Genomic DNA, 15,256 nt, shown 5'->3' with positions numbered 1-15,256 from the left:
TTGCTGCTCCTAAGTTTAAATTACTTAGCACCTCCTTCTCCATCTGCACCAAATTCCCATTCTCACCAAATTCCCACTGCCGCTTTCTTTAGCAGTGGCACAGGATGTATCACCACATCCTATTATACCCCACATAAGGGTATGGTATAAATTACAAGATTCTTTAATACATTCATACATAAGGGCAGTAGGGATATAGCATGATACCCTGTAATCCCCCACATAAAGACACAATGGAACAGTGTCCTACAGAAACCCAACAGCACCATCTCTGAGGCCTAAAAGTAGCCTAAATATTGTGCAGGCCAATCTTACTGAGAAGGGCGAAGGGGCAGGCAAACAATGTTAATTGTGAATGTTTCAGACTATACATCATACAAATAAAGCAGCACCACTGACTAGCGACAGGGCAGGGATAAGCAGGTCTTTGAGGAACTACATGATGAACAGCTCAATGTGGAATTAATAGTTTCACCTCATTCACCACAATGTGTGGGTGTAAATTGCGCTTTTATTGCACTCCGTTATTTTACTTGCAATATTTCAGTAAGTTGGTTTTTAAAGCTTGCAATGTGTCAGGCTGTGTCTGGGACAGCGATTTCAGCAGCTCCGTGCTTTTGAGGATTGGTTCATGGGTCTTGTCGAATAAATCTCTACCAACTGCAGTCTTCACCCGGTCATGCCAAGCGGTGAGTGTGGCTGAACCTTTCAGCGGGTCATATCCAGCACCGAGGGGCTGCAGAGAGGGGGAAAGAGTCAGTTAACACAGGCCAGGGTTTAGAGAGTAGGAAGGAAGAGTGACAAGGACATGGATCAGAAACTAGCTGGGCAATTTTCAACCCACTTCCCATTGAAAATATGGGCGTTAAAACACCACAATTTGGTTACATCCAGTGCCAGAAATACCCCCGCTGCTATATTGCATCAGGCTTCCCGTTAGGTGCCCAGAGTGCCAGCCTGCACTGTTGGGCACCCGTGAATATTGTTAAATCAGGGCCCTGTGTCATTGCTGGCTCTACATGAAACGTCACGTGAAATGCCCTTCCCCTTTCCCAATGCTGCCCTGGCGTGAGCTGAGGCTATAGGGTTGGTGAGTTATTTGACCATGGGGGCATCACAGTTGAGCCCAATCTTACCCTTGTCTAATATTCACTTCACACACACTCTCCAGCTCCAGGTGCTGCCTTGAGGCCTCCTGCACCAAGCAAATGAAACTGCAAAACCAACAGCACATGAATTTCCTATCATAGGTCACACCTGGTGATAAGGAAAGGATTCCACACCTCTCCCCACCCCAAACCTCCCGCATCTCCAGTGCTGAGGCTCCCAGGCCTGTTGTAGATCCCCTACCCCTGCCCCAACTCACCCAAAACCAACACTGAACAGTGGCCGGGGGGGGGGGGGGAAGTTTGGGGGGTCTTTCTGATCCCTCCTTCTGTGTGCACAGCATTTCTGTCTCAGTCAGGAGATGCAGGGTTCAAAACCCACCCCAGACAACTGGAGCCCACAACTCCAGCTCTGAATTCTCGTGTTGCTTCCAGCGGCATTCCCAAATCCAGCGGGAGTGAGGGTGAACATGGGAGTGGGTGTGGGGGTAGGTTTGAAGATAGTTGTGGCCATGGAAGGAATATTCACATCATGGCCTGTCAGAGTGTTCATTGCTCTGCAAATCCTTTACCTCGTGCAGGAAGTCTTCAAGCGGGAACATGAGAGAGAGAGAGAGAAAGGAGAGCGAGCATGAGAATGGCAGAAAGCAAGAGGAAGGAGAGAGAATGAGAAAGGAAAGAGAGCAAGCACAGGTAGAGAGGAAGAGCAGAATGAGAGACAAAGATTAAGCTTGCTTTCATATAAAACCAGATGTCACTGCCAAGGGTGTGTCAAAGTGTACTTGCTGCTGTATTGTAGGGAACCTCGACAACAAGGTCCCACAAAATTAATGAGCGATACGACTATGTAATCTGGTTAAAGGATAAATATTGCCCCAGACTCCAGGAGAACTTTCTGCTTTTCTAACAAATGTGCTAAAAAAAAATCTTTTGCAACCACCTGCCCAGGCAGACGGGACCTTGGCTTAACACCTCATCTGAAATATGATTCTTATGGTTGGTGTATTAGATGCGAAGGGGCTGGATGATATCAAGGTGACCTTTGATCTGTCACACCTAGTTCACCTTGCACAGTTCTGCTGGGTCAGGTAGTTTGGGTAACTGCACAAGCTCAGATGAAAGCATCGGCCTGGTGTCGGGGGTTGACCTACTGCAGGTGTCAGCCTTGCCTCAGCTGGTAGCGCACTCACTTCTGAGTCAGAGGGTCATGGGTTCAAAAAAAACAAAATACTGCAGATGCTGGAAATCTGAAATAAAAACAAGAAATGTTGGAAATACACAGCAGGTCTGGCAGCATCTGTGGAGAGAGAAGCAGAGTTAACGTTTCAGGTCAATGACCCTTCATCAGAACTAGCAGATATTAGAAATGTAAAAGGTTTTAAACAAGTAAAGCGGTGGTGGAGCAAGAGATAACAAAAGAGAAGGTGTTGCTAGGACAAGGTTACAGAGAATAACTGACCAGAAGGTCGTGGAGCAAAGGCAAACGGTATGTTAATGGTGTGCTGAAAGACATGGTGTTAGGAGAGGGTGTTAATGGACAGAAAACTGAGCAGCCTGGCCCCAAGCAAGAACATGAAAAAAACAGTGAGTAGGCACAGTAGAAGCAAACTAAAATAAAATAAACACGTAAAAAATAAAAAATAACAATTTCTGCCACCTCTAGTCTGATGCCACTACCAAATGCAACTTCTCCTCCCTTCCCCTGTCAGCATTCTGAAGGGATCATTCCCTCCGCAACACCCTGGTCCACTCCTCCATTACCCCCACCACATCGTCCCCTTCCCACAGCACCTTCCCCTGCAACTGCAGGAGGTGTAATACCTGCCCATTTACCACCTCTCTAATCACTATCCAAGGCCCCAAACACTATCTTCAGGTGAAGCAGCGATTTACTTGTACTTCTTTCAATGTAGTATATTGTATTCACTGCTCACAGTGTGGTCTCCTCTGCACTGGGGAGACCAAGCGCAGACTGGGTGACAGCTTTGTGGAACACCTCCGCTCAGTCTGTAAGCAGGACCCTGAGCTTCCGGTTGCTTGCCATTTCAACACTCCCCCCTGCTCTCATGCTCACATCTCTGTCCTGGGATTGCTGCAGTGTTCCAGTGAACATCAACGCAAGCTGAAGGAACAGCATCTCATATACCGATTAGGCACACTGCAGCCTGCTGGACTGAACATTGAGTTCAATAATTTCAAAGCATGACGGCCCCCCTCCCCCCAGACTTTGTATTTTTAGTTATTTTTTTCTTTTTTATGTGTTTATTTTATTTTAGTTTGTTTCTACTGTGCCTACCCACTGTTTTTGTCATGTTTGTGCTTGGGGCCAGGCTGCTCAGTTTTCTATCCATTAACACCCTCTCTGTACTAACACCATGTCTTTCAGCACACCATTAACATACCGTTTGCCTTTGCTCCATGACCTTCTGGTCAGTTATTCCCTGTGACCTTGTCCTGTCAACACCTTCTCTTTTGTTATCTCTTGCCCTACTGCCGCTTTACTTGATTAAAACCTTTTACATTTCAAATATCTGCTAGTTCTGATGAAGGGTCACTGACCTGAAACATTAACTCCACTTCTCTCTCCACAGATGCTGCCAGACCTGCTATTTCCAGCAATTCCTGTTTTTATGTCAGATTTCCAGCATTCGCAGTATTTTGCTTTTATTTAAATCTGTCTGACTCCAGACAATGGAACACAAAATCTAGGTTGACACAAGTGCAGTACAGAGAGAGTGCAACATTGTTGGATGGTCAGTACTGAGGGAGTCCTGCACTGTCGGAGGGTCAGTACTGAGCAGACAGTTGCTCTGCCAGTAGGTCAGTACTGAGGGATAGCTGCACTGTCAGAGGGTCAGTATTGAGGGAGAGCTGCATTGCTGGAGTGTCAGCATTGAGAGAATGCTGAATTATTGGAGGGTCAATACTGAGGGAATGCTGCACTGTCGGAGAGTCAATACTGAGGGAATGCTGCACTGTCGGAGAGTCAGTACTGAGGGAATGCTGCACTGTCGGAGAGTCAGTACTGAAGGAATGCTGCACTGTCAGAGGGTCAGTACTGAGGGAGTGCTGCACTGTCAAAGGGTCAGTACTGAGAGAATGCTGAATTATTGGAGGGTCAATTCTGAGGGAATGCTGCACTGTCGGAGGGTCAGTACTGAGGGAGTACTGAGAGTCACCACTCTCTGGGTGAAGAAATTTCTCCTCATCTCAGTTCTGAAAGGTTTACCCCATATCCTTAGACGATGACCCCTGGTTCTGGACTCCCCCACCATCGGGAACATTCTTCCTGCATCTACCCTGTCAAGTCCTGGTAGAATTTTATAGGTTTCTATGAGATCCCCCCCTCACCCTTCTGAACTCCAGCGAATATAATTCTAACCAACTCAATCTCTCCTCATATGTCAGTCCCACCATCCCAGGAATCAGTCTGGTAAACCTTTGCTGCACTCCCTCTATAGCAAGAACATCCTTCCTCAAATAAGGAGACCAAAACTGCACACAATATTCCAGGTGTGGCCTCACCAAGGCCCTGCATGATTGCAGCAAAACATCCCTGCTCCTGTACTCAAATCCTCTCGCTCTGAAGACCAACATACCATTTGCCTTTTGTGCCGCCTGTTGCACCTACATGCTTACCTTCAGCGACTGGTGTACGAGAACACCCAGGTCTCGCTGCATATTCCCCTCTCTCAGTTTATAGCCATTCAGATAATAATCTGCCTTCCTGTTTTTGCTACCAAACTGGAGAACCTCACATTTATCAACATTATACTGCATCTGCCATGCATTAGCCCACTCACTTAACTTGTCCAAATCACCCTAAAGCCTCTCTGCATCCTCCTCACAACTCACCCTCCCACCCAGTTTGGTGTCATCTGCAAATTTGGAGATATTACATTTAGTTCCCTCATTTAAATCATTAATATATATTGTGAATATCTGGGGTCCTAGCACCGATCCCTGCAGTACCCCACTAGTCACCGCCTACCATTCGGAAAAAGACCCGTTTATTCCTACTCTTTGTTTCCTGTCTGTCAAGCAATTTTCTATCCATCGCAATACACTACCCCCAATCCCATGCGCTTTAATTTTACATGCTAATCTCTTATGTGGGACTTTGTCGAAAGCCTTCCGAAAATCCAAATAAATCACATCCACTGGCTCCCCCTCATCAACTCTACTAGTTGCATACTCGAAGAATTCTAGTAGATTTGTCAAGCATGATTTCTCTTTCGTAAATCCATGCTGACTCTGCCCGATTCTACCACTGTTCAAGTGCTCTGCTATAAAATCTAGAATTTTCCTCCGTACCGAAGTCAGGCTGACTGGTCTATAATTCCCTGCTTTCTCTCTACCTTCCTTTTTAAATAGTGGGGTTACATTAGCCACCCTCCAATCTGTAGGAACTGTTCCAGAGTCTATAGAATCTTGGAAGATGACCACCAATGCATCCATTATTTCTAGGGCCACTTCCTTAAGTACTCTGGGATGCATACCATCAGGCCCTGGGGATTTATTGGCCTTCAATCCCATCAATTTCCCCAACACTATTTCTCTACTAATACTGATTTCCTTCAGTTCCTCTCTCTCACTAAGCCCTGTGTTCCCCAACATTTCTGGTATAATACTTGTGTCCTCCTTTATGAAGACAGAACCAAAGTATGCATTTAGTTGGTCAGCCATTTCTTTATTCCCCCTAATAAATTCCCTTGTTTCTAACTGTAAGGGACCTACATTTGTCTTCACTTACCTGCATCAGCTCAACAATCGCAACCAGGTCTGCCAGGGAGATCTCAGCACCGACGATGTAGGGCTTATCCTGAAGGAATTTCTCCTCAAATTTCTTGAGGCTTTGGGTCAGTTCATCCACAACCTCTTTCAATCTGTCTTCAGGGACCGGTTCTCCAGCAAGGACTGGGGACATGCCCTGCAGACACAAGAAGCCAACACCGTCAGTACGAAGGTCCCAGGACCAGAGGCAGGAAACCAGCAAGTGGGCTTGGTGACAAGTCATTGATGGAAGGTGCTCTGCAGACAGTTGGCCTTGTTGGCAGTAACCTGACTCAGGGTTAAAATTATTGATCTTTCAGCCATTAGGCAGTGCCACTGGCAGAGATTCCATCCCCTTTTTTGCAGCTTGTTATTACAGACCGAGAGGCCTTAGAAGGCTGAGGGTTTAACTGCCACTCAGAGCACAAGCACAGACAGTAGAAGAGGACTCCAGGTACAGGCCCAAGCACATGCAGTGCGGAGGCCTCAGTTACAGGGCTGAGCACAGTGGTAGGGCCTCGGTCTCAATGGCCAAGCGTGGTGAGGCATCAGTCACAGGGCTGAGTGCAGTGGGGGAAGACCTGCGTGTGCTTAATAGTTATTAATGGATTACAACACTATTCCTGTAACTGAAAACCTTTGAAAGGAAACAAATAACTGTGAGGATTTGGAGCTATAAGTTTCCTCTTTTCTCCCGGGCAACATAAAGAAAGTGATTTGTTCTAAGTCTGTGATTTTTAACTGGGTGAATCAACTCAGAATCCAAAAGGGAATTAAATGTTTGGATTCCTTTGTGGGATCGGAGGGCAGAAAGTAACTGCAGGCAAGTCCCATCTAAAGCTGGAGGTGGAGAGAGACAGACAAGTTGTGACACGACCTTGAGGAACTGAATGGGTGAACTCTGGGTGTTGATATCAGAAGACGTTAGTTGAAGGTGCCGTGAGGAGTTGCTAACTGCCGCTGGGGGAGCAGTTCTGATTCATCCTTCCCTTCCCATCCTGAGGGACTGGTTTTCCAGCTCGCACTGGTGGCAGCCTGGCATACAGCTAACACCAGTGTGGGCAGCTAGCCTGTGACCCCTGGCAAACCCACCCAGTCACCTCCCCCAGCTCTGCCTGGTTAGCTGGCATTCTCCCATCTATGAAATATGATGGACACACAGACTGCCTGCAGGCCTCAGTTTAATTGCTTCAGTCCAAGGACCCTCCACAGCCTCACCCCTCTCTTTCTCCATGATCTCCTGCAACCTTACAACCCTTCAAGAACTCTGTGCTCCTCCAATACTGACCTCTTGCGCGTCCCCGATTTCCATTGTCCCACCATTGGTGGCCGTGCCTTCAGCTGCCGAGGCCCTAAGCTCTGGAATTTCCTCCCTAAACCTCTTCACATCTCTACCTCTCTCTGCTCCTCTAAGGCATTCCTTAAAACCCACCTCTTTGGACCGAGGGGTCATCTGCCATAATACCTTCTGCTGCTCAGTGTCAAATGTTGTCAGATAATGCACCTGTGAGGTGTCTTAGGATGGTTTAGAACATTAAAGGTGCTATATAAATGCAAGTTGCTGTTGTTTGAGTCCAGTTTCTGCAGTTTCCAAATTCCAATTTAATTCTTGAGGTGAGAAAAGTTAGTTGATAAAAGCAACTGCAGCCACCCACATTTTCAGCTCAGTCTTAGCAGAATCTTTTCTGCCCCAAATGTTTCACTTCTCACAGAAATGAAACAGAAATGCTGTAATTTCTAACCGACCACTTACATCCATCCCCCTTTTCAATTTCCCACATGCATTCCAAACACTGTTTTTACTGTTAGCTGTGTCTCAGTGGGTAGCACTCTCCACCCCGAGGCAGAAGCTTGTGGGTTCAAATCCCATTCCAGAGCCTTGAGCTCATAATCTAGGCTGACACTCCAGTTAAGCACTGATGGAGTGCGATACGGTTGGCGGTGTCACCTTTCAGCTGAGACATTAAATCGAGGCCCTGCAGTGCGCTCAGCTGGATGGATCAAATCCTATGGTACTTTTTGAAGTAGCACAGGGGAGTTCTCCCCAGTGTCCTGCCCAATGTTTTACCACTTAAATCAACACCACTAAAGCAGATTATCTGGTCATTATCACATTGTTGTTTGTGGGACCTTGCTCCTTACCAGGCCTCAGTTTAATGTTTCATTCTGAAATACATCATTTCTGACAGTGTAACACTCCCTGGGGCGTGAATCTGGATTTTGTGCTCAAGTCTCTGGAGCAGGAATCGAATACCGCTGAGCTGGGTGGTGGGGGGGGGGGTGGGGGGGCCTCGTCCAACAGCCAGAAAGCTGTCCAAAATTGTTCAGCCATTGTGAGCACTATCAGAGGCCACCAGATCCTTCCAAGGTGGGCACTGCACGGGCGCCATTGCTGGGTGAAGGTGGTGGAGTGGCACTGGGTCAGGGTGTGGAGAGGAACACCTGAGCTCTCTGACCTCTGTGACCCCAATACCACGAGTGGTCTCAGTAAAGTCACATGGTATGCAACATCAGCCCTGGTTTTAAAATGGAGCCAATTCAGCTGAATAATGGAGCAGCTTCCACAGTGAACTAGTCTCACAGCCATGGACCAACACTTATGAAACACTGACTCTTTCAGAAGGCAAAGAGGCATCCAGACTTCACAGGAGAGGCCAAGAGAGATTAACCCCCAGGACTGTATTCACACATAATCCATGGAGGCTATTTAACCCCAGGAGATGAAGACAAGAGTTTTGTAGTGAAATATGACGATTCTCATTTCATTTATTAACACAGCGCTCCGCCCTGCCGGGGCTGGACTGGGAACTCCCAGGTGTGAAGATATCTCTTGAAAAGATGCTGAAAATTTCTCACCTTTACCATGAAGACTTTCCCAGCCTGCGGTCTCAGTTCAGTGTGCTGCCAGGCCAGATATTCATCCACTCGAGCCCGTTTCTGGAGGTCAGCTGGGTACCAGTGGTCAGGGGTCTGGTATTTACATGCCAGGTATTTCAGAATTGCCACACTGTGAGAAAGAGAATTAGGGAGTCACTCTCTGACAGTGTGACTCGCTGTCAGCACCATTCTCATCACTATCATTCCAACTCCTAACCAAAGGCCCCTCTGTCTGAAATCTTAAATCTTTGGTCCTTGTTTTAGAAGCCTTAGCTACTGTAAACAGTCTGTCCCACCCATTCAGAATCCTATCTTATCACTCTGGAATCTGTGTTGTAAGAAGAACAATGTTGTTTTTCAAGTCTTTCTTCATATTACTGAATGTGATTAGCCTCTCCTTGTCCTCTGACACATCCACGTGCAATAGGACACTGAAATATCATTTCTAAAACCAATTAACCAACTAAACTGGCCACGAAATGTTAGGACTTGTCCATTCCAGTGTAAATACCATTTTAATCTCTTTGGCACTGAAAATTGACTTTTAAGTTTGGACTCTCATTGCTTTGGATTTAAATTTTTGTTGCAGACAGATTTTGAATATACAGAAAGTTTGTTTTTACTTTTTGTCTTTTTTATCTCTCTCTTTTCATCCCATGCTTCTTTCATTCTCTTTGTTTTACTTTCTAGATCTGATTTGACATCAAATTCAATATTCTAACAGACGCTTCCTGGTTCAAACTCTGCGCTGCTTAGTAAACATTCTTCAATCTGATTGGTTAAGGAGCTACACACAGGTCCCACTTCCCCTGTAGAGGGCTCTGTGCCGAAATGGCTTCACAGCAAGTTCCAGTGAAATGTCCCAAAGTAAGTGTAAGTGTAATGAACAATGGGCAGTGTTCGTTCACTGCTGACCACAAAATCCTAGTCATTGTCTCTCAATGCTCACATTAATGCACTCTCTCTCCTTCCAATTTTCTTTTATCTTATGACGTCTTTCTGAGCTGCTCAAATGGCTCAATTTTTCTAAAACCTGTAAAGAAGCCTTTTCACCATTGGACTGGAGTGAATTTGAGATTAGGCTGATGAGATATAGTATCATTGTCTAGTCAAACATACATACCCCAAACCGAACCTTTAGTTTGTCTCAGTGGGTAGCACACTTGCCTCTGCGTCAGCAGCTTGTAGGTTCAGGTCCCACTCCAGAAACGTGAGCAAAAAATCCAGGCTAACGTTCCAGTGCATCACAGAGAGTGCTGCAGTATCTGAGGGGAGGTACTGAGGGAGCGCAGCACTGTCAGAGGGGCAGTACTGAGGGAGTGCTGCAATATTGGAGGGTCAGTACTGAGGGAGTGCTGCAATATTGGAGGGTCAGTACTGAGGGAGTGCTGCACTATCCGAGGGTCAGTGCTGAGGGAGTGCTGCACTGTAAGAGGTGCTCTCTCTTCAAATGAGACATTATAGTGAGGACCCGTCTGTTGTCTCAGGTGGATGTAGACGAATCCATGATAATACTTGAAGTAGAGCTGACCAGAGCAAATTGTTTTTTGTGTTTCCTACTTCACAACAGTGATTGCATTTCGAAAGAACTTCACTGGCCCTAAAGCATTTTGAGAAATCTTAAAGCCATGATAGGCACTATAGAAATGAAAGTCTATCTGACTTGCATTGCACTGGGGCCAACAAGGCAAATGCTTCTCCTGCTCAGTCTGTTTGGTTTAGTTAAGGCAGTGCTTGTTACCGTGATTCGTGATGGTCACACTGAATCCATTTGAAAGCAGAGACAAGAAAGGACATATCGTCACTTTAAATCCCCCTGCCAGCCATCCACCCCACCCTGCCAGCAGCACTATGCCCCTGACTCCCTGCAGCCTAGCTGCCAGCCTGGCACTGAAGCAGAAGAATACATCAGTAGCATCTAAAACCAAAGTCCCAGAGCCTGAGTTCAGCTTACCTCTCCACCAGAACAAAGTCCTCATCCTTTATCACCGGGATTCTTCTCAGTGGGTTCACTTTCCGAAATTCCTCAGAGTATTGCTCACCTGCACTGAGAGACGCATCGATCAGAAAAAAACACCTCAAGCAGCACCTATGAAAAACTCTCCCTCCCTGATTTTTCAATCTTTTTCTCCAATTTCACACTCTTTCTCTCTGTTTCTGGTTACACTCTCTCCCTCTGATTTCTCTCGCTTTCTGGTTGATCACAGTCTCAGAGTCTCACACTCTCTCTCTCCCACTGGTTTCTTTCTCTCGCTCTCAGGTTTCTCACACTCTCTCCCTCTGGTTTCTCTCTCACTGGTTTCTCACACTCTCGCTGGTTTCTCTCTCTATCTCTGGTTTCTCACACTCCCTCTCTATCTCTGGTTTGTCACACTCCCTCTCTCTGGTTTCTCACATCTCGCTGGTTTCTCTCTCTATCTTTGGTTTCTCACATTCTCTCTTGCTGGCTTCTCTCTCTATCTCTGGTTTCTCACACTCCCTCTCTCTGGTTTCTCACATCTCGCTGGTTTCTCTCTCCATCTTTGGTTTCTCACATTCTCTCTCTCTGGTTTCTCACACTCTCTTGCTGGCTTCTCTCTCTATCTCTGGTTTCTCACACTCCCTCTCTCTGGTTTTTCACACCCTCTCCCTCTGGTTTCTCTCTCACTGGTTTCTCTCTCTATCTCCGGTTTCTCACACTCTCTGCCTCTGGTTTCTCTCTCGTTGGTTTCTCTCTCTATCTCCGGTTTCTCACACTCTCTGCCTCTGGTTTCTCTCTCGTTGGTTTCTCTCTCTATCTCTGGTTTCTCACACTCTCTCGCTGGTTTCTCTCTCGCTGGTTTCTTTCTCTCGCTCTCTGGTTTTTCACACCCTCTCCCTCTGGTTTCTCTCTCTATCTCTGGTTTTTCACACTCTCTCCCTCTGGTTTCTCTCTCACTGGTTTCTCACACTCTCGCTGGTTTCTCTCTCTATCTCTGGTTTCTCAAACTCCCTCTCTATCTCTGGTTTCTCACACTCCCTCTCTCTGGGTTCTCACATCTCGCTGGTTTCTCTATCTTTGGTTTCTCACATTCTCTCTCTCTGGTTTCTCACACTCTCTTGCTGGCTTCTCTCTCTATCTCTGGTTTCTCACACTCCCTCTCTCTGGTTTTTCACACCCTCTCCCTCTGGTTTCTCTCTCACTGGTTTCTCTCTCTATCTCTGGTTTCTCACACTATCTGCCTCTGGTTTCTCTCTCTATCTCTGGTTTCTCACACTCTCTCGCTGGTTTCTCTCTCGTTGGTTTCTTTCTCTCGCTCTCTGGTTTTTCACACCCTCTCCCTCTGGTTTCTCTCTCTATCTCTGGTTTCTCACACTCTCTCCCTCTGGTTTCTCTCTCACTGGTTTCTCTCTCTATCTCTGGTTTCTCACACTCTCTCCCTCTGGTTTCTCTCTCGCTGGATTCTCTATCTCTGATTCCTCACACTCTCTCTCTGGTTTCGCTCTCTACCTCTGGTTTCTCTCTCTATCTCTGGTTTCTCACACTCTCTCCCTCTGGTTTCTCTCTCGCTGGTTTCTCTCTCTATATCTGGTTTCTCACACTCTCTCTCTGGTTTCTCTCTCTACATCTGGTTTCTCACACTCTCTCTGGTTTCGCTCTCTACCTCTGGTTTCTCTCTCTATCTCTGGTTTCTCACACTCTCTCTGGTTTCGCTCTCTAACTCTGGTTTCTCTCTCTGTCTCTGGTTTCTCACACTCTCTCCCTCTGGTTTCTCTCTCACTGGTTTCTCTCTATCTCTGGTTTCATACACTCTCTCCCTCTGGTTTCTCTCTCACTGGTTTCTCTCTCTATCTCTGGTTTCTCACACTCTCTCCCTCTGGTTTCTCTCTCGCTGGTTTCTCTCTCTATTTCTGGTTTCTCACACTCTCTCCCTCTGGTTTCTCTCTCGCTAGTTTCTCTCTCTATCTCTGGTTTCTCACATTCTCGACCTCGGGTTTCTCTTTCGCTGGTTTCTCTCTCTATCTCTGGTTTCTCACACTCTCTCCCTCAGGTTTCTCTTTCGCTGGTTTCTCTCTCTATCTCTGGTTTCACACACTCTCTCCCTCTGGTTTCTCTCTCTATCTCTGGTTTCTCACACTCTCTCCCTCAGGTTTCTCTTTCGCTGGTTTCTCTCTCTATCTCTGGTTTCACACACTCTCTCCCTCTGGTTTCTCTCTCTATCTCTGGTTTCTCACACTCTCTCCCTCAGGTTTCTCTTTCGCTGGTTTCTCTCTCTATCTCTGGTTTCTCACACTCTCTCCCTCTGGTTTCTCTCGCTGGTTTCTCTCTCTATCTCTGGTTTCTCACACTCTCTCCCTCTGGTTTCTCTCGCTGGTTTCTCTCTCTATCTGGTTTCTCACACTTTCTCCCTCTGGTTTCTCTTCTGCTGGTTTCTCTCTCTATCTCTGGTTTCTCACACTCCCTCTGGTTTCTCTCGCTGGTTTCTCTCTCTATCTCTGGTTTCTCACACTTTCTCCCTCTGGTTTCTCTTCCGCTGGTTTCTCTATCTCTGGTTTCTCACACTCTCTCCCTCTGGTTTCTCTCACTGGTTTCTCTCTCTATCTTTGGTTTCTCACACTTTCTCTCTCAGGTTTCTCTTCCGCTGGTTTCTCTCTCTATCTCTGGTTTCTCACACTCTCTCCCTCAGGTTTCTCTTTCGCTGGTTTCTCTCGCTATCTCTGGTTTCTCACACTCTCTCCCTCAGGTTTCTCTTTCGCTGGTTTCTCTCTCTATCTCTGGTTTCTCACACTCTCTCCCTCGGGTTTCTCTCGCTGGTTTCTCTCGCTATCTCTGGTTTCTCACACTCTCTCCCTCAGGTTTCTCTTTCGCTGGTTTCTCTCTCTATCTCTGGTTTCTCACACTCTCTCCCTCAGGTTTCTCTTTCGCTGGTTTCTCTCTCTATCTCTGGTTTCTCACACTCTCTCCCTCGGGTTTCTCTCGCTGGTTTCTCTCTCTATCTCTGGTTTCTCACACTCTCTCCCTCAGGTTTCTCTTTCGCTGGTTTCTCTCTCTATCTCTGGTTTCTCACACTCTCTCCCTCGGGTTTCTCTCTCTATCTCTGGTTTCTCACACTCTCTCCCTCGGGTTTCTCTCGCTGGTTTCTCTCTCTATCTCTGGTTTCTCACACTCTCTCCCTCAGGTTTCTCTTTCGCTGGTTTCTCTCTCTATCTCTGGTTTCTCACACTCTCTCCCTCAGGTTTCTCTTTCGCTGGTTTCTCTCTCTATCTCTGGTTTCTCACACTCTCTCCCTCGGGTTTCTCTCTCTATCTCTGGTTTCTCACACTCTCTCCCTCAGGTTTCTCTTTCGCTGGTTTCTCTCGCTGGTTTCTCACACATCTGGCTGGTTTCTCTCTCTCTCTCTCTCTGTTTCTCTCTCTGGTTTCTCACACACTCTTTTCATATTCCCTGTTCCTTACCCGTTGACAGCCGGATCAATTTCATCTCGAACGGAATGTTGTTCATTTTCAGGAAAATGTAAACGGAGCGGCAGGGCTCGGAAGTGAGATCGGCGTAAAGCTGGAGGGTCATGACAGCACCGAACCCAAAACAAAGCTCAACTGACCCGCGATAGGACTGACTTATTTGGGATAGACACTGCTCTGTAATAGACACTGGCAGATCCGGGAGGGCTGGTCACAGACACCGCCCAGCCTAAAGCTCACCTGCCCATTCCCTGGCTCTAGCCCCGCCCACTCCCAGTCTCCAGCCCCGCCCACTCCCAGTCTCCAGCCCCGCCCACTCCCAGTCTCCAGCCCCGCCCACTCCCAGTCTCCACCCCCGCCCACTCCCAGTCTCCAGCCCCGCCCACTCCCAGTCTCAAGCCCCGCCCACTCCCAGTCTCAAGCCCCGCCCACTCCCAGTCTCCAGCCACGCCCACTCCCAGTCTCCAGCCCCGCCCACACCCAGTCTCCAGCCCCGCCCACTCCCAGTCTCCAGCCCCGCCCACTCCCAGTCTCCAGCCCCGCCCACTCCCAGTCTCCAGCCCCGCCCACTCCCAGTCTCCAGCCCCGCCCACTCCCAGTCTCCAGCCCCGCCCACTCCCAGTCTCCAGCCCCGCCCACTCCCTGTCTCTCGCTGGAAACCTCAGCAGGTCTGGCAGCATCTCTGGAGAGAGAAACAGAGTTAACGTTTTACGTCTGTGACCTTTCATCAGAATAATATTGCTCCGGTGCCCTCTGTTTTTCTTTATTTGTTCATGGGCTGTGGGCATCCTTGGCAATGCCAGCATTTATTGCCCATTCCCAATTGCCCTTGAGACGTTGGTGGTGAGCTGTGGTTGCAGACGGCCTCAAGCATAGCAGCAAACACAGCATGCTCTGGCCAGGGACACATGGGCATGGACACAGTCACACAGAGAGGGAGGGTTTAGCATGAGTGAAGGTTTAACATTGATCTCACCAAAGCCTTTGACCTCGTCAGCAGACGTGGTCTCTTCAGACTACTAGAAAGGGTTGGATGTCCACCAAAGCTACTAAGTATCATCACCTCATTCCATGACAAT

General features: G+C 47.6%; 1 protein-coding gene across 1 annotated transcript; it reads right to left on the bottom strand.

Moving 5' to 3' along the window:
- Positions 1 to 491: 491 nt before the first annotated feature.
- On the bottom strand, positions 492 to 14,413 carry LOC137382873 (glutathione S-transferase theta-1-like). Its single transcript, XM_068055421.1, has 5 exons — positions 14,172 to 14,413; positions 10,711 to 10,798; positions 8,736 to 8,886; positions 5,860 to 6,036; positions 492 to 736 (listed from the first exon to the last, which is right to left on the bottom strand). Exons 1-5 carry the CDS (start codon positions 14,281 to 14,283, stop codon positions 530 to 532), a joined length of 735 nt encoding a protein of 244 aa, XP_067911522.1. The 5' UTR covers positions 14,284 to 14,413; the 3' UTR covers positions 492 to 529.
- Between the last annotated feature and the right edge of the window lie 843 nt (positions 14,414 to 15,256).

Source organism: Heterodontus francisci, chromosome 23 (genome assembly GCF_036365525.1).
Source record: "Heterodontus francisci isolate sHetFra1 chromosome 23, sHetFra1.hap1, whole genome shotgun sequence".
Classification (NCBI taxonomy): domain Eukaryota; kingdom Metazoa; phylum Chordata; class Chondrichthyes; order Heterodontiformes; family Heterodontidae; genus Heterodontus; species Heterodontus francisci.
Note: the sequence above shows the minus strand (reverse complement) of the source record. Positions and strands in the feature narration are given on the sequence as shown.

What these genes read in the sequence shown, in the direction of transcription:
- LOC137382873 (XM_068055421.1), bottom strand. Translation starts at nt 14,283, where the DNA reads ATGACCCTCCAGCTTTACGCCGATCTCACTTCCGAGCCCTGCCGCTCC. An exon ending in ATTGATCCGGCTGTCAACGG is followed by an intron (nt 10,799 to 14,171) that starts GTAAGGAACAGG and finishes CTCTCAGTGCAG; the next exon opens with GTGAGCAATACTCTGAGGAA. An exon ending in GGAAAGTCTTCATGGTAAAG is followed by an intron (nt 6,037 to 8,735) that starts GTGAGAAATTTT and finishes TTGTGTCTGCAG; the next exon opens with GGCATGTCCCCAGTCCTTGC.